Raw genomic sequence first — 17,593 nt, 5'->3', positions numbered from 1 at the left:
GATCCCAAGATGCCAAGATGCCGATGCCCATGAAAAAGTCTCTCGTTTATTTATTTTTTGCTATTCTGTTGCCTTTATCAGCGAAATTCTCTAAAAGGGTTCTCTTTATTTTCCGCATTTCTCTCATTTCTCATGCCTTTTTCTCAGCTTGTTCTCTCATTAATAATTTTCGTGATTTATGCGTTTGGTTTGTATTGTATTGTTTTCCGTTTTTCGCCTAAAAACATAAATGTTAGATTGCACATTTTGGGGTTGATTTTTCCATTCCATTCCATTCCATCGTTGTTTCATAAATAATAAGCATAATAATAACTAGTATAAACACAAGAAAAAAAAAAAAAGTAATAGAAGTAGTAGAACATTTCGGAATGAATACAAAAATTGCTGTTTTGCCTTTTAGCGCTGCGATGGGACAGGATATTGGATATAACGTTGGGGATTGGGATTGGGATAAGTGTAATACATCTAGATAAAAACGCTATGTACAGACCATACACGAGTTCATAATAATAATAATAATAATATAACGCAGCTTGAGATAATAATAATAATAGATTTTGGTTAACAATAATACAATAATTAGGTTTTTTTTTTTCAATTTTCTTCTGCTTTTGTCTCTCTCTACTACATTATTTTTTTTTTTTTTTAGTTTTTATGTTGTTTTTTTTTATCCATTTTTTCTCTTCTCTTTTTTAACAAACTACCAATAACAAATTTTTACTAATTCAATTTAAGTTTTTTTGTTTTGTTGCATTTGTCTGCCTTTTTTTGTGTTCTGTTATAAATTATTGTTGTTGCTTTCCGGTTACCTTGTTTCTGTTGTTGTTGCTGTTGCATGTTCCTGTGTATGAAATTAAAGGAAAAATCATCATATCATGGTTTTATCCTTTAGCAATTCCTGGCGGTACTGCCTTCTCTATATATATAGTTAATGTATATAGAATCTGCCTATATGTTTATGTGTAATATGCGAGAGTTCCGATCATGAACCTATGTATGTAGGCTCCATCTGTCCGTATAAAGCCGTCTAACCGTAGTCCCCGCCAAACCGTCCGTGCTTATTGCTGCCGTTGCCGCCCTGTGCCACCGATGCTGCTGCTGCTGCTGCAGCCGACGCCTGGGCAGCTTTCTCCGCCAGCAGTGCCGCCTTTTGCTGCATGTACGGATTGAAGTGCTGCATGTACATAGAAGCCGCTGCCGCCGCCGCATAATTGTTGGCATAGCTATTGCTTCGCTGGCTGTTGCTGCTGCTGCTGCCATTGCTGGTCCATTGTTGTTGCTGTTGCTGCTGCTGTTGCTGCTGGTGAAGAAGATGCTGCTTCTGTTGTTGAAGTTGCTGCTGATGCTGTTGCACGTGCTGTTGCTGCTGTTGCTGTTGCGCATGCTGCTGCCAGTAGCCTTGCTCAGACATGTAGTTGGCGGCTGCCTCTGCGCCGCTCTCCTTCTGATAGAGATACGAATTGAGCAGGGACTCGCGGGCGGCGGCGGCTGCCGCCATCTGATTGTTCTGGAAAATATTCTCCATGGCCGCCGCCGATGCCGTGGGATAACAAAATTTGTTGCTACTATTGTTGCTGTTGCTGTGGTTTTGATTATTGGCTGGTGGATGTTGATGTTGCTGCTGTTGCTGCTGCTGCTGCAGCTTCGCATGGTAGTTGCTGTAGTCCGGCTGTTGCTCTTCGTAGCTGGCTGTCCGTGCGACCGATGCAGGTGCTGGCTCCTTGGGAGCCCGGCTTGACTGTCATTCGCCGGTAGCCGTCACTGTAGTCCACTGCCAGGGGCTGTTGTAGCCCTGTTTTGGATTGCTGTTAAGAGAAGGGATTGCAATTAGGAGGAGTTCTAGCGACGCCACAGATATTTACCTTCCGAATAGTGGATGCCAAAGCGCCGAGTTGGCATCCATTCCCCCCCCACTGGCAGCCGCTGCGGCAGCCTCAGCTAGTTGCTGCTGCTGCTGCTGTTGCTGGTGTTGCTGGTGGGCATCCTGGGCGACCATGCTACTCGTCGCACGCTTCCGCTGCTGCTGCGAGTGCTGCTGCTGCTGCTGAATCTGCTGCTTGGCCTGCTCCAGGGGATTGTAAGTAACGCAGGCCTTGCTGGAGCGCAGCAAGCGTCCAGTGCTCGTCTCCTTGGCCTGCTGCTGTTGCTGCTCCGGCCCCGTTTTGGGACCATGCCCTGCTACTGTTGGGCGACGCAGGGTGTCGAAGGGTACATTGAGCAGCGGTGCAATGGGCTCAGGCTCCAGCAGATTCGAAAGGGATTTGCACGTCAGTCGTGGCTTGTGTTCCGCCGGAGCCGGAGCCGATGCAGGAGCAGGGGCTGGAGAAGGCACTGCTGGAGCAGGCACAGCGGCAGGAGGAGCGGCAGCAGCTGCACTTGGCTTGGACTCGGGCTCCCGCCGGGGCCGCTTGTGCTCCTGGTGATGATGGTGGTGCGAAGAAGATGAGGCTGAGGCTGAGCCAGAGCCAGACACAGACGCATCTTTAGCCGCCTCCCAGTTGAGAAAATTTGGCATCTGCGGATGCAGCAACTTCTGCATGATGGCCAGCTCCATAGGATTGGCAAACCCATTGACCCCAAAAGCATTCGCGGCTGCAGCTGCGGGGGGAACCGGCGGGGCTACAGCTACAGGCGGGTGCGGAGGATTGGGCGCCGTCGGTGGAGTAGACACAGTCGGCTGCTCCCCCACTGCCTTCTGTTTGAGACAGTGCTTGTAGAGCTCGTCAAGGTGCTGCAGTCCAAACTGGCTGTTGTAAAGCGGAAGCAGGTTGTTCATGAACTTCCGCTGCATGGCCAGGGGATCCTTGATCGTCTTGAAAAGCTCCTGCGACAGCTGGCCGAAGTAGGGAAGCCACAGCATCTGCTGAAGCAAGGCCAAGGTGGTGGCATTCAGGTCCGTAGATGCGGTCGTCGAAAGGCTGGAGTCCGCAGATGAGGGAGGAGTAGGTGCTACAGGAGCGGCGACCACCGGTGGCTTAGGCTGAGGCTGATGCGGAGGTCCCTGTGCCTGTGCTTTGTGTGGCTGCGTGTGCTTGGGGCTCGGACTCGGACTTGGACTCCTGGCCTTGCTCAACGGAGGATGATGCTCTGCGATCATCTGCACTGGATTGGGACCCTGGGCGGCCTTGGCCTGTTCCGCCTCGGTTTTCAATATAGCCTCCAGCTGCTCCATGGTTACAACCAGGATGTTGGGGTTCTGGATAATCTCCGGATAGGCAAACGCCTCCGGCAGCCGCAGCTCTGGCCGGGTGGTCAGCAGCAGGGGAATCTCTCGGGCCGGGGAGGCCAGCACGGCTCCCAGTCGATCCTTTGGCACGAGTATCGGATCGGGCACCTTCCACTGCGGATTGCTGATCAGCATCTTCAACTGGGTGAGGGCGTCCGGGTCCTTGTCCATCTTTATGCTGGCCTTGGGTCGCTTCTTCAGCGGCTGGTTAGACTCCCCATCCTCCTCGTCGTCGTCGTGGATGACGACTGTCTCCAGCTTGCCTTCTCGACCCGCCTTCCCCAGATCCATCGGCTCCGCCTGCTGTGCCTGTTGCTGGTTGCCGTTCAGCTTGAGGAATTGCTCTAGAATGAGATTTTTTATCGTCTCCGAGGTGGTCTCCACCTCCGCTGGGATGGAGTTGACTGGCAGCTGCAGCTCCCGCTCGGGCGACTTGAGTATATCCGAGCTGGAGGTCACCGCGCACTGACTGCGCGACTCCGAAGGCGGACACACCTCCTCGCGCTTCTTGTAGCTTAGATCCTTGGGCGCCTCATCGGCAGAGGCGGCGGCCGCTGTTTGTTTTTCCATCTCCGGCATTGGTGGCGTCGGCGTCGGTGTGGGAGTGGGTGTGGGCGTCTGTGTCAGCTCCACGGTGGCAGGCGTTGGCGGTTGCGGCTGCTCCGTGCGTGCCATCTCCTCCTGCTGTTTCTCAAAGGCTGCAATCCCAAGGAAGAGTTCTCCGTTCAGTCCCTCGATCTCCCCGGCCTCGTTGAAGGACAGGCACTTGGGTGCATCATCATCGTCGTTGTTCATGTGTAGGATGCTGGGAAGGTCCTTGCCCAGATCGGCCACGCAGAACGAGCCCAAACCGTCGTCGGCCGCCGTGACGTCGCCTTCCACGGATGTTGAGGCACCATTGGCTGGACCACTCGCCTGGACCAGGTTGTCCTCGCAGCTCCTCTTCACCAGGGAGTCGAGCAGATCGGCCCCGCTGCTGCCATTGTCGCTGCTGCAGTTCTGGAGCAGATCATCGGCATCGTCCAGGAGATCTTTCAGATTCTTTGTATTGCAATCGAGACTCTCGACGGTATCGGCTCCTCCGTTCTCGGCCAAGGACTTGTCGGCCTCGCTGGACGCCGTTGTGGCTGAGGTCATGGCCATGGCCGCGGCCGCGGCCGCCAGTTGCCCTTGGGGCAGGAACAGCCCCGTTTTGGGGCAAAGCTGCAGTTCCATGGGCGAGGGCGTGGAACTCTGATATGTGGGCGTGTTGGTCTTGGTTGCCTTCGTGGAGGCATTTGTGTCCTCGCCATCGAGGAGCAGGCCATCAAAGCAGTCAGTGGGCGTGGACGTGGGCGTCGCTGGCGGTTGCGGCTGTTGGGCAGCTGGTCGGACCACAACATTCTCAATCACCGCAGCCAGATTGTCATGCTGTTCCTGGTCGTCCTGCACCTCCTCCTCTTGCTCCAGCTCCTCTTGTCCATCATCGTCCAAGCCATCTGGCAGCTGAGTGGCACCACTGTCCTCCCAGTCGTGCAGGAGACTCTGAGCAACATTGGGGATCTGCATCTGCATCTGCTGCTGCTGCTCCTCCACAAGTTCTGGCTCCGGCTCTTGCTCCTCCTGTTCATGTTGCTGTTCGTGCACCAGCTCATTTTCGAGATGCTGCTCATGTTGCTGTTCACGTTTGACCTTCATCAAGGGTGCGGCAGAGCCGTGGAAGAATTTGACTATCCTAGTGGAGGAGGCATCTGTGCGCGGCATGGATCGCCAGCCATTTGTGGTCTTGGTGAGGCGGATCCGATTCCTCTTGTCGTAGTCCTCGCAGCGCACCTCAACGATTCTGGTGTCGTCCTGCTTGACCCACAGGAAAATGGGATTGACGCTGGGCGTCGTGGGGGGAGTGGGAAGATTAGTAGAAACAGTAGCTGGAGTCGTAGCTGGAGCGGGAGCTGCTGCAGGAGCAGGGGTTCGAGCATAAACAGGACGATGGCCAGATGCTGGCGGCAATGATGATGCTGAATGATGATGCGCCTCCTCCCCCCGCTCCGTAGGCGGAGCCGGCTCTGTACGGGCTCTAGATGGTGCTGCATTTGATGCTGGTGCTGTTTTGGTTTCAATTTTCACTGCTGCCACTCGGGAGAGCGGCACTGGCTTGGCTGGCTCCTTGGCTGCTGGCTGCTTGGGCAGCTGAGCAAAAGGCGGCGCTGGCTTCACTGCAGATGGCGCCGCAGGTGGCACCAGTGCCACTGGCTCTGCCACAACGGAGCTGCTGCTGCACTTTGGTTCTGTTTTGATCTCACGCAATAGGTTCTTGTTGATGCGCGGGGTGTTGGCTACCTTGAGGTGGCCAAACTTTCGCTTGGCCCGCGAGTTCTTGCCGCGCGCTCCCTTGCCACGACGTCGGGTCGGCTGCTCCTCAAAGACCAGGAAGATATCGCGGGCTACTCTTCGGCGCTCTGACTTCCTGTGGCAGACAGGTGGCGCTGCCTCGAACTCCTGTTTGACGATGCCGACACCCCCGCACTCGTTGCTCGCATCCTGGTTGTCGTCCTGGTTACCGTTACCGTTACCATTGTTGTCATCGTTGTCGTTGCCGTTACCGTTAGCTACGCATCCACTTGGCCCGCAAGTGTTTCTTGGCATTTTACGGCCGGCCGCGGCGCCTTTTGCGTCTACGTTAGTGTGGAAAAACGATTGTCATTTTATTTGATTTTCTCCCTATTGCATTTTCCCCTGCTTTTTCTATTGCTCTGTACTTTTTTTTCTGCCTCTTGCTTTTCCTTTTGCACCCGTATGCCTTTTTCTCTCGCGCTTCTCTCTCTCTTTTCCTCTGATTGGGAGCAGAGTTCTGATTGGCAGTGCAACTACTCGAGGCACAGTTTGTTCACATCGATTTCATTGCTGCTACCATGCACTTGCCCCACCAGCGTTTCTAATTCAGTTAACTTGACTTTAATATTTTGCTGCTGTGCTGCTATGCGATGTTTTTTTTACGTTGACAAAATCAATGAATTTTGTATATACAGCAGTGTGACCGCGGGCTTATCGATAAAATATACCGTCTGGCCCTCAGAAATATACCGCAATATACCGTCTCATTTTCAAAATATAGCTTTTTGGTCGGCAAAATCAGGGATGATATTCGCATGGAAACGTATTTGTCTACGTATTCGTATTTGGCATGAGTATAATAAAATTAGTCGAATTAATGCTGATTGTGTGGATATTATAAATTATGAAATTTATTTAAATTATCTGGAGATAAAAAACACGTTATTTGCATTATTTCTGTCCCAAAAGGACGAAATAATCCAATATTGAGGTGCTTTCTCTGTGCATTCTCGACTCCACCGCTACAGCGCCCTCAAACAATACCATTCATTCCTGCTTGATTTCATACAAAATTTGAATTGTTAACAAATTTTATTTGTAAGTAAACACAAAACACTTGTGAGTACTATGCTTAGAGTGTTGTGGCCCTGACAAATTACTTCAGAGCAACATTTGAAGTTGGGTAAAATTAAATTATTAACTATAAAACTATAATAGATTACTTATCAAAACAGCTCTAGCTTAATTAATCTGGCAATGGTGAAAATTAAATGTTAATTCTTTTGGAATTAAGATTCTTTTTGTTGTATATAATGCCGTTTACTTTTCATTTCGGTGTCGCCTTTTGCGACAACGAGAGAACAAATTTTTCCGTTTTCAAACTGTTTTGGTGCGGTTCACAGTAAACGAACTAGCAAGCGAAACAAAACAGACACTTTAACTTCAAATTTGGAGAGTTATGGTTAGTTCCCTTAATTATTGAATATATTTTTATATTCTACGAAAAGCTTTTCGCACGATCACTATCGTCTATCGATTGTCCTACTGGCAGTTTTTCAGGGGGACCGTTTGCGGTACGCTATATACTTTTTGGTAAAATTTGGTATATTTGATCAACTTTGTGGTATATTACGGTATATTACAATACAGGTCAAAATATAATAGTATCCAAACTAGCGGTATATTTGATCGTTATTGCCGCGGTCCCACTAAATTCATTGTTGTTGTTCTGATTGGACCACAATCATCTCGCGGCAGCTAATAAAAAATCTCTTATATCTCGTACATATATATATGTATATATCTTATAGCACAGTGACATTTTTTTATACGAAAACTGCATACTGCATGCGATTTTCGCTGTGTCCGGGAGTGTCCGTGTGCGTGGGTGTGTGAATATACTATAAAATGGATACAAATACAAGCAGCAGTGAGGAGAAGCAAGAACAGCACTACTACCAGCACACCTGGAAGTTGGCCAATAACCATGGAAATTCGTTATCAGACAGCCGGGATTACGATACGAATTCGTCGCGCACATCGCTGTCGGGCTCGCCACCCGCCACTGCGTCATCGTCGGAGCTGCAGCTCGATTTCGCCAGCTTCGAGAGGAAACCGCTGGCATCGCTGCTGATGCCCAAACTGGGATCGGACGACCGCTCGGCGGGCGTCATACACAGCGACATCTTGAGCATTTATGGCCTTCCGACATCGACATCGGTTGCATCCACGGCTGGCTCTACCAATGGCGAGCAACAGGTGCTGAGTCCAATAGAATTAGGTTTGACGCTCGAGACAGACGACCATGAGATGTCGACGGCGGCCACATACGCCCTGTTCGCAGACGTCCCGCAGGCGCAGACACAAACCATCATTAAAATGGACGAGCGGGAGGACGATAACTACGACGACGATGTGTTCACACTGCGCCCCCTTACAAGTTCATCCTCTATGGGCCCCGATCCGGGCCAGCTCACACTCACGCCCCTGCCCATCACGGTCATACCCATCACATATCACCACCACCACCACACAGAAACCATAGCCACTAGCCTCAACGAAGTCCCTCTGATAGCCACCGTCAGCACAGAGGACAGCAGCAGCCAGGTCTACAACCTGGACGATATTTGCTTCACGCTGGAATATCAGTTCCAGAACCAAAAGCTCGTCCAGGTCCAGCCGCCAACTGTGGTGTCCCTGAGCATGCTAACCACATCCGAGGCGCTACCAGAAACTACGCACTGTGATAATGGACACACCAATACCAACAGCATCAGCAGCAACCACAACTCGGGATCATCGGAGCCCACTTCCCCGGCATATTTCACTATTGAGACGAGGTAGTCCCTTCGAAAAGAGCCTTTACATATAATCCCCCGCTGCACGCTTTAATATTATGGAGTATTTTTAGAATTGTTTGTGCAGTTTTCCAATTATAATGTGCCGTCGTCAGGTGTGTGCTATGACCCCCGCCCAGGGCCATGCCTTCAGTGGCGCGGCTGCCACTGCCGATGCCGCTGCTTTAATTTTTCCACTGCCCACACAGAAAATAGCGTCTGCTGTGACGTGTCTGGTCTTTTTTTGTTTGGCTCCCTCCCCTTAAAACATAAAAAAAATAACAGAAAAGCAGAAAACTAAATTTTCAGATTTTTCCTTTTCCTTGTCGAAAATTTGGCAAATTTCAACCATTCCAATGTGTCCGCCGCTCTGCTTATTACAACGGGCAGCGTCCGCTGTCCGCCAAAGTGTCCAAAGTGTTTGCATGTTGTTGCTAATTGCCTGATTTGTGTGCGTCCCACCCCTCCTCCTCCTCCTCCTACTCGAATCCCTTTTCGATATTCGAATGGGAAATTTCCCATGGGGAATTATTCTAACGGTGCATGCTGCGGCTGCGGATGCTCTACTTCAGCTTTTTCTGCTGCTAGCGATGGACAATGATGATGATTGTATCGAAATCGTTTGTTTGGTCTAAAAATAGTTGCGCCGATGAACGCATTTAGATTTCTTTCCCCCCACCCATCCAACCATCCACCCACCCACCACCTAATCATACCATATATCTATGTATATATGTATGGTATATATGAACATATGTATGTCTCCTTATATTTATTTGTACAATGTGTTAGCGCTAGGCAAAAACGCTTGGATTTTTCCCCAAAAATTCTTTCACACTTGGTGTAAAACAGAAGCCGAGTCGAGCCGGTTTTCAAATTACAGTAAATTCGAAACGAAACAAACCCATTGTGAAATAGTACTGCCCCCTGCACTAGAACATTCTTCCCTGTAAAAGTTCGATTTACTGAAAGACAGGACAGGGAAAGTGACGAGCACTTAGGCACTATGTACATACATACATATGTGCGATAGAGGGAATTCTATTTATATTATTGGGCAAAGGGTGTAGTTCGGAAAGGCCTCATCCAAACTAAGTGGTAGTCAAGCGCAATTCGATTTATAATTCGATTTATTTTTGTAATAGACATCACTTTTCATTTCAACAAATCAATTTTTAACAGCGAAATCAAACTACGTGGCAAAGGACTAAGACCGGATCGGTAGTCCAAATTGTCTAAATTCATTTGTTTTCAAATCAGTTGCTGATAAGCAATAAACTTTGAGTGGATTACACGTTGCTTTCCGAGATTTCCAATAGATTGCTATTAATAATTGTATGGAAAATTCCATCCAATTTCTGGACACTTCTTAAAATAGGAATTCATCTAGCTTTTACATCAAATACGAATTAATTGGGGCTGTTTTCTAAATGATCTCTAGTGATTAGGGTTATTTCACATTCGCCTACATTGTCGCTTCTCTTGTTTTCTCGAGTGCAATCATTTTTCAATTTTTCATCCACATTGTGTGTGTGTGTGTGTGTGTGTGTGTGTGTGTGGGCGTGTGTGTGTTTTGGTCTGCGCCTTCCTTCCGCGTTCCTCCCCTTGCCAATGACTGGCTGGCTGGCTGTTTGGCGACGACAACTCTCTACTATTTTTATCCCTATGAGTAGTGTTCCCTCAATCATATTTCTCATTTTTCAACAGTCCCCCCGGCAGCCGCGGGGCTGTGTGCCAGGGAGTGGCATCTCGTGAGGATTGGGCAAGGGAGGGCTGAGAGCGCGCGCTGCCCGTCAGCAGAACGCCAGAATGCCAGCCGGACCCAGCCCGATCCGGTCCGGCCCGGCCCGCCGTCGTAGTGCCCACGCACTCACATCCCCGTATTATTATTTCTCTATAGTTTCTGTGGCCGTTCGTTCTGTCGTCTGTTTTCCTTGGTATTTGTTGTGTGTTTTGACCATGACAACATTAAATATTAATTAATCTGTTTATTAATGCCCACAAAGAGACATGTTTTTTGCAGATAAATGGGTTTTCTCCCTCATTCTGTTATTCGTCAGCTATTTTCCATGGATTGCTATTGTTTTTCCGTTGTTTTTGTTTTTTGCTGCCGCTCTAACCCCACTACTAATCGCAATCTGTGCAGTACATATGCATGAATATATACATATATACAATGTGTATATACTAGTTGCGTTTCATATTGTATATACAAGATTTTAACGGCCCACTGACACCAAATTGAATTGCCCCGCCCGATGCGATTTTCCATTTGTTTCCAACTGCCGCCCGAGCGAATCCATTAAATGTTTCTCTATTTTCCCCGCTGTGGATCTAATCTTCTCCAGCTATGTCGATGATTATGATCAGAACGAGCCGGACGAGGACAATGATTTGGCTCGCTGCATACGCCCAGAGGCCCTGCACAAGGAGGGCGAAAGAGAGGATGACGATCAGCTCATGGCCATGGGATACGAGGTACACACCCCCCTTATAGCAGCAGCCATATATTTTTTCCAACTGTCTAACGTGTTGCCGTGTGCCTAACGCTTTTTGTAGCGACTCGCCGCCATTCTAATCGTAGCGTGAAGCCCGCTAGACTGCTCCATTGCTGCTATTCCGTTGTTGTTGTAGGCGTGTGTAACCAAGTTTGTTAGCCAATCCGCGGTGCGTAGTGTTTGCTTTATTCAGACTCAGATTCGGTTCTGGCTGGACATCCTGCTAGACTCTCATGTCTATCCACTATCCACTAAACACAACACTCATCCTGCATGAACCATCCAATGACAGCCCACGACTTTGTACACGCATATGTAACTATATATTTTATGTATAGTTCGAATTTCTTAACTCTTTCATGTGCCTATGGCTAGATCTTATCTAATGTAATTAATGTATTTCCCATAAACAGAGTTCGGACGAGGCTCTCAGTCGCTACAGATGCAACTACGAGAACTGTTATCGCAGCTACAGTACAATTGGAAATCTGCGAACGCATTTAAAGACACACACAGGTACGTTGAAGGTACTTTGGAAGGGATGCCCCCTCTTTATAAATACCCACTCTTACGAGTATTTAGCTATTTTGTAAGCTCTTACTATAATGAGTGACTCTAAATGATTGATCCATTTAATTCAATGAATGAATAGAAGGAACTTTGAGGCTTTTAAACATCATTCGATATCGTCTTTATGTGTCACTTGAGGAATTTGGTTTCATTGAAGAAGTTCCGTCTCGAAATGTCATTTGAGTTTTCAAGTTCCTCAGCCCCATGCCGGCGACAGAGCTTCACATAACGGTCACACATATTTTTCCACTTATGCTACAATTGTTAATGCACAAATTAGCAAAAAAAAGTTTTCCGGGCAGTACACAAATGACTATTTACCTGTCAATCCACAGGCATCGGACACCCGACACCAAGCCTTGCCTCGTTTAAGGGCACTGCGGCAGCCAATATCCGTGCCGTTGTACAAACAGGGACTCCGTTTAACAGCTTTGATAATTTTAATCTATAGATCGTGGGCCATACTCGAAAATTATTGCGCCGAAATCCATGAATCAAAACCAGCTCTTCCTTGATCTAATCTAATGTTTTGGTTGCAGGCGACTACAGCTTCAAATGCCCTGAAGACGGATGCAACAAGGCATTCCTCACTTCGTATAGCCTGAAGATCCACGTACGTGTGCACACGAAGGTGAAGCCCTACGAGTGCGAAGTCAATGGCTGCGATAAGGCCTTCAACACGCGCTACAGGTGAGTAATCGATCCGTTCTTCCGTGCTGATAGCCCGGAATAGACCCATAGTCTGCCAAATATATTCACTGCTGTAATCAACAATCCACAATCCCACCATTTATCAGATTGCACGCCCATCTGCGGCTACACAATGGCGAGACATTCAATTGTGAAATGTGCCAGAAATGCTTCACTACGCTGAGTGACCTGAAGAAGCATATGCGCACGCACACCCAGGAGCGTCCTTACAAGTGTCCCGAAGACGCCTGTGGCAAGGCTTTCACCGCCTCGCATCACCTTAAGACGCACAAGCGGACGCACACAGGCGAAAAGCCGTATCCTTGCCAGGAGGACAGTTGCCAGAAGTCGTTTAGCACCTCGCACAGCCTGAAGTCGCACAAGAGGACCCATCAGCGGCAGCTAATAAACAAGGGCAAGAAAAAGTCCAGGCGATCACAGAAGCAGCCACACACCGAACTCGATCAGCAGGAGCAGCAAGAGATCATACCATCCCCATCGGAAGCGGAGGCGGAGGCGGAAACGGAGACGCAGCACACAGAGATGTTAATAATAAATCCGGGCAGTCACTGCTCGGAGACCACGAGCACAGACAGTGGCGTGGTAGTCCATACCCTTACCTCCCACGAGCAGCTTCCGAATGTGTTTGTCCTGCCCGAACAATCGCAAGCCTATCAGCTGTCTTATGCTGCCGAGGAGGAGATACCCAGCCCGTGGATTGATGCCGGCGTTCTGGTCTCCAAGCCCATCATTCCAATGGCCCCCCTCACCGATGCCTGTGTAGCTCTGGCCACTGAAATGCCCAGTTTTGTGGACCTGAAGCCATCCTTTGGGAACGCTGTCAGCGGAAACATCGGCGAGCTGTTAATGCCGCCACCGCCCATGGACGTTGAGATGAAGGCCAGCAGCTCCAGTGTGACGCCTCCGACGCCCACTCTGGAGCTGAATCAACAGAATATCGATGATCTGCTCAAGCATGACAGCTACGAGAACGATGAAGATATGGAGACAGAGTCCCTGCTGAATGATATCCTCATGACCATTGACAATAACAGCGCCCTGCTCCAGGCCACGCTTCATCAGGCCGCCCAGGTGCCCAGCGATGCGTCCGGCCTGGTGGAGCTCGACATCAGGGACAATAAGCCGACGCTCAAACAGATAACTGCAGATGCGGGCATCTGCAATTGCACCAACTGCAAGTGTGATCAGAACAAGAGCTGCCATGGCGACGACTGCGGTGCAGTGACGTCGCCAAAGACCAAGACGACAACGACAGTCGCAGCGAACGGGGGGAAACGTATATGCGGCAGCGTGGCTACCAAAAAAGTGAGTAAACGCGACGCGGAAATGAACCAGAACATCGAGGATGTTGCTTTGCTATTGCAAAACTTGGCTTCCATGGGCAGTGGCAGCTCCTCCTCTGGCGGTGGTGGCTGCTGCGGAGGCGGTGGTGGAGCGGCTGCTAAGCCAGCACGCTCCGATGGGAGCTGCTGCGGCAAGTCACCTGCTCCAGATCCACCAGCTGCGAAGAGCGGTTGTGGCTGCGGTTGTGCCAAGACGCCTGCATCGCCCACTCCAGCCATATCTGGCGGTTGCTGTGGTGTTGGTGGCTCAGCAGCCGCCACTCCTCCACCACCACCGCCTTCTGGCGGCTGCTGTTCGGGCCAGAAATCACAGGCAGCTGCAGCGGCAGCGGCTCCGGCGTCGAGTTGTTGTTCTGGCAAGGCCCAAGCGCAAGCCAAGCCCATCATCAGCAGCGCACCTGCAACGGCCCTGAAGGGCAACTCATGCACATGCAAGAGTCCCGCAGAGGGTGTAGCCAATGGCTGCTGCGTGGTGATCTGCATTAAAACGCTGCAAGCGCTCCGCAAAGTTCTGACGCGCCGGAATCTAAACCTAATGCTTTGTCCACAGCAGAACTAAACTATAAAGAAATACACTAATCCCGAAAGCAGCAGCAGCACTACTCTACTCCAAAGAACCAAAACCAAACCGATCCAACCAAACCATATAATCATATGTAATCAAGTATTGTGCCTGTGAAAAGTATTTCCCTTTGTTGAACATAAAGAACCAAAAAAAACAAAATCTAAATTTGTCCAAGCTGTTTGAGTGCATTTAAGCGAAAGATCTATCGGATCGCAACATGGAAACCAAATGTGCTATAATAAATATAGTATACATACATATATAGCAAATCATTATAAATTCGGGGGAAGAAGAACCTAATCAAGCAGACATAAAAAGAGCCCAATTTCCTGTAATATTTGAAATGCTTTCTGCCGCCCCTAAAAACTAAATCTGTTATTTTTTTCTTCTAGTTTTTAAATGAATCATGTGAAATATCTCTCTTTAACTAACACAGAACTATTATTATCCAGAGCCAATAATCATATAAATAAAATATAAATTGTATAAAATACTATAATATTTTAGCGAGTTTATAACGCTTTACGCTTTATATCAACCCATATTATAAAGGCGAAAGATATTTTCTACTGTATACTCTATATATCCGAAAGAAATCATCTGTATAAAGTCGAATAAAACATAAAACTAAACCGATTCAATAGAATTATTATTGATGCTGCCTTCTGCTGCTGTTGCTCTCTGCTGTTGCTGTTGCTGTTGCTGTTCCTCTCTGCTGCTATTGTTGCTCCGGAATGCTTGTCGAATAATGCTTTAATCCAGGTTGAACATTATATACTAAATCCGTAGAGAATGTGCTTTTATTGACCCCTTAAAAGCTCTAAATATACGCTCTGATCCACAATTCGTTTTCTAATCCTCGCCAGCTGGTATGACCTCCTCTAGACGCCGCACGAACTTAACGCGCAGCTCCGTCACATTGTCGCCCTTGAGTTGATCCTGCAAAAGGCACAGAAAAAACAAGAGTGAGAGCCACATGCCACAACACACGTGCAATACATAACCAAAACAGAACCACGCCAAACCAAAGTATTCCCACACAAAACTTACCTGCACAAACCAGCACTTCACCTCCAGCTGGACCATCTCCAGGGCACCGCGTACACAGCCGCTGAGTATGGCGCTATATCGCAGATTGGTCATATCCGCGGGCAGCTCCACAAACTCAGTCAGCGGATTGGAGTCAAAGAGCAGCGAGAACTCATCGGACGCCGCCGACCAATTCGAGATGGTGGGCTGGATGTTGAGATAAATGCGAAAGCCCTGCTGTATGCGGTCTGCCGTCTCACGCATCTCCAGGCAACGCGGCGCCGAGGTGCGGGCGAGAAAGTCCTCGATCAGACGCATGCCCATGTTGTAGCCAATGCGCTCCAGCTGCTTGTTCACATCCTCGACGTTCTCGAAGTCGCGCAACATTTGGGTGACCAGCGCCCCATAGGTGAGTGTCAGGAACTCTGAGTTCTGTGTGTTTTTTTGTATTTTTTTGTGTACAAAAGAGAGAAAGAAAAAGAGGAGACAGAAAATAAAATTTCAATCCAGAACCAGCAAAAGACATTAATATTGGGACTACAAAATTGTTCATTTTGATTTGGTTTCTTCTTTTCCTTCAATTAATGCTCTTCTCCCCCGATATATCCATTCGATTCGGCACTTGCGTGATTATAGAATAAATACAAATTTATTTCGACTTGTGTACAATAAAAAAAAAAAGAAGACGCGACGAGCGTGTTGGGGTGGTGGGACTGGGCGGGGGAGAGGACACAGAGTGTTTGCTTAATTCTATGTGCTATGATCTAATCTGGGTTCTACAAATATCTACAGCTTCAAAGGGTCATTCCGACTTGATAGCCGTTATCGTAATGCTCGGCGTTTGGTGGGGCGCTATCAACTTGGGGGGTGCCCGCGCAGTTCCCCGACTGAGGGTTACACTGCTGGGGGCCATGGGCAGGCTGCCGCCGTCCGAGCTGGACTCGCCCTTTTCCTGCGCCGAATGGAAGCGTCCGCCCTCGCCGCGAGCTCGGTTCATGGCATGCCGATGGCGAGATTCGTGCAAGTATTTACAACGCTCCTTGGGTATGCGCGACTCTAGCTTTGCCCTCGCCTGACGCCTTATAAGAATCCGTTTGTACTGCTTGGCATTCACGTAGAGCGGCTCCTCGTCCGGCTCGCCCTTGGAGCTCTCGTCCTCGCTGTTAGTATTTGTGCCGGTGGTGCTGGTGCTGGCATCGGCACTTACATTGTTTGCAGCCGCTGTCGCTGCAGCGGCGGCGGCTGCTGCCTGATTATTCGCCTGCTGCTGCTGTTGCTGCTGCTGCGGCTGCTGTTGCGTGGTGACGACACTGCCAACGCTGGTGCCGCCTTGGCCGGCATTCGCTGCTGCTGCATTGACTGTGGCCATTGCCGCTTGGGGAAGCATGATGATCTGCTGACCGCCCGTGGATGCTCCCTGGTTGCCAGTCGCCGCTTGAGTAATTTGCACTAATTGGCCATTGATGTTGAGGTAGTGTGGAGTCGGCTGGGCGGCCACAGCAGCGGCCGCCGCAGCTGCCGCATTTGGATCGAGGGTAGTTATGGTGGGGGTCTGATAGAAAATGGTCTGGCCATCGGGCAGCTGCATTAGCTGCATCTGTGGCTGCTGCTGCGCCTGCAGCATGATTTGGTTCGCCTGCAGCGGGATCAGCTGCGGCTGGAGACCAGCCGTCGCCTGGCCCTGAGGCTGCTGTCCGATTATTATTTGCGCAGCTCCCGTGGGTAGCATTGGCATGGGAATCACTTGAATCGGCTGGGCGGCGGCGGAGGCATTGCCCGTGGCAGTGACAGTGCCTGTGTTTACGTTCACATTGTTGCTGGCAGCGCTTTGGCTGTTGGTGTTGTTGTTGTTGGTTGTGGTGGTGTTGGAGGAAGCGGAGCTCATTCTCGACGTTGCTGTAGTGCGGGTACTGCTAAAATGGTTTTCCATATCACGCAGGACGCGCTACCTGGTGAATCACTGGTGTCCCTCAAGCCCTCAACACACTTACTGGAAAAGCGAATGAAGCCGATTTTGAGGGTGGGTGGCACTTCAATATTTGTGTTCTTAGAGTCTAATCAAAACTAACCTTACAACTAGAAAGCAGCGGACCGATTACCCATAGCGTGCACAGGCTTCCCTCAACTTACCACTTTCTTGGCGTCAAGTTTGATGGCCTGTCTGGACATTTTTCGGTTGTTTTAAGTCTCGTCTTAAAATTCTCCAATAAAACTAGAAAAAAAGACTCAGATTTCTGCGAAATAGAGTTGTCAGGGTACAGTGCTGAATCACGGCATTGGCAGCAGGGATGCATATGAACTAGTCGTTCATGAACGAAACTAACTTATTCATTAAACTTATGACCACTAGACAAGTCCAATAGATTGGAGTACTTAACACTAGAATTTTTTCGAAAATCATTTATCAGTCGCATAAAATTATAAGTTCAGAGCTGAGGGTCAAAGTGGTCTAGTAATATTCAAACGAATATTGAAATCGGGGAATATGATTTGCGATCATG

General features: G+C 49.1%; 4 protein-coding genes across 6 annotated transcripts; 1 reads left to right on the top strand and 3 right to left on the bottom strand.

The window, feature by feature from the left end:
- Positions 1 to 73: 73 nt before the first annotated feature.
- LOC108151853 (COPII coat assembly protein SEC16) lies at positions 74 to 6,262 on the bottom strand. Its single transcript, XM_017280738.2, is given in 3 exon segments — positions 74 to 1,805; positions 1,863 to 3,012; positions 3,046 to 6,262. Coding segments are annotated over 3 exon segments (4,734 nt in total). The 5' UTR covers positions 5,852 to 6,262; the 3' UTR covers positions 74 to 1,027.
- Positions 6,263 to 7,256: 994 nt separating this feature from the next.
- Positions 7,257 to 14,699, top strand: LOC108152717. Of its 2 annotated transcripts, XM_017282251.2 has the most exons (5): positions 7,257 to 8,379; positions 10,725 to 10,854; positions 11,288 to 11,390; positions 11,984 to 12,134; positions 12,242 to 14,699. In XM_017282251.2, exons 1-5 carry the CDS (start codon positions 7,448 to 7,450, stop codon positions 14,055 to 14,057), a joined length of 3,132 nt encoding a protein of 1,043 aa, XP_017137740.1. In that variant the 5' UTR covers positions 7,257 to 7,447; the 3' UTR covers positions 14,058 to 14,699. The 2 variants fall into 2 exon arrangements, with proteins under 2 accessions (XP_017137740.1, XP_017137742.1); XM_017282253.2 differs by lacking the exon at positions 10,725 to 10,854 and having other exon boundaries at positions 7,258 to 7,798.
- LOC108152719 (trafficking protein particle complex subunit 3) lies at positions 14,565 to 17,312 on the bottom strand. The gene is made up of 3 exons (XM_017282256.2): positions 17,223 to 17,312; positions 15,114 to 15,524; positions 14,565 to 15,002 (listed from the first exon to the last, which is right to left on the bottom strand). The coding sequence occupies exons 1-3, from the start codon at positions 17,259 to 17,261 to the stop codon at positions 14,916 to 14,918; spliced, it is 537 nt and encodes a 178-aa protein (XP_017137745.1). The 5' UTR covers positions 17,262 to 17,312; the 3' UTR covers positions 14,565 to 14,915.
- On the bottom strand, positions 15,624 to 17,310 carry LOC108152718 (nuclear transcription factor Y subunit alpha). 2 transcript variants are annotated; one of them, XM_017282255.2, is made up of 2 exons: positions 17,162 to 17,254; positions 15,624 to 17,082 (listed from the first exon to the last, which is right to left on the bottom strand). In XM_017282255.2, the coding sequence occupies exon 2, from the start codon at positions 17,020 to 17,022 to the stop codon at positions 15,895 to 15,897; it is 1,128 nt and encodes a 375-aa protein (XP_017137744.1). In that variant the 5' UTR covers positions 17,023 to 17,082; positions 17,162 to 17,254; the 3' UTR covers positions 15,624 to 15,894. The 2 variants fall into 2 exon arrangements, with proteins under 2 accessions (XP_017137744.1, XP_017137743.1); XM_017282254.2 differs by having other exon boundaries at positions 15,726 to 17,082; positions 17,223 to 17,310.
- Positions 17,313 to 17,593: the final 281 nt, after the last annotated feature.

This window comes from Drosophila miranda, chromosome XR (assembly GCF_003369915.1).
Source record: "Drosophila miranda strain MSH22 chromosome XR, D.miranda_PacBio2.1, whole genome shotgun sequence".
Lineage (NCBI taxonomy): Eukaryota > Metazoa > Arthropoda > Insecta > Diptera > Drosophilidae > Drosophila > Drosophila miranda.
This window is presented reverse-complemented; position numbering and strand designations above follow the sequence as displayed.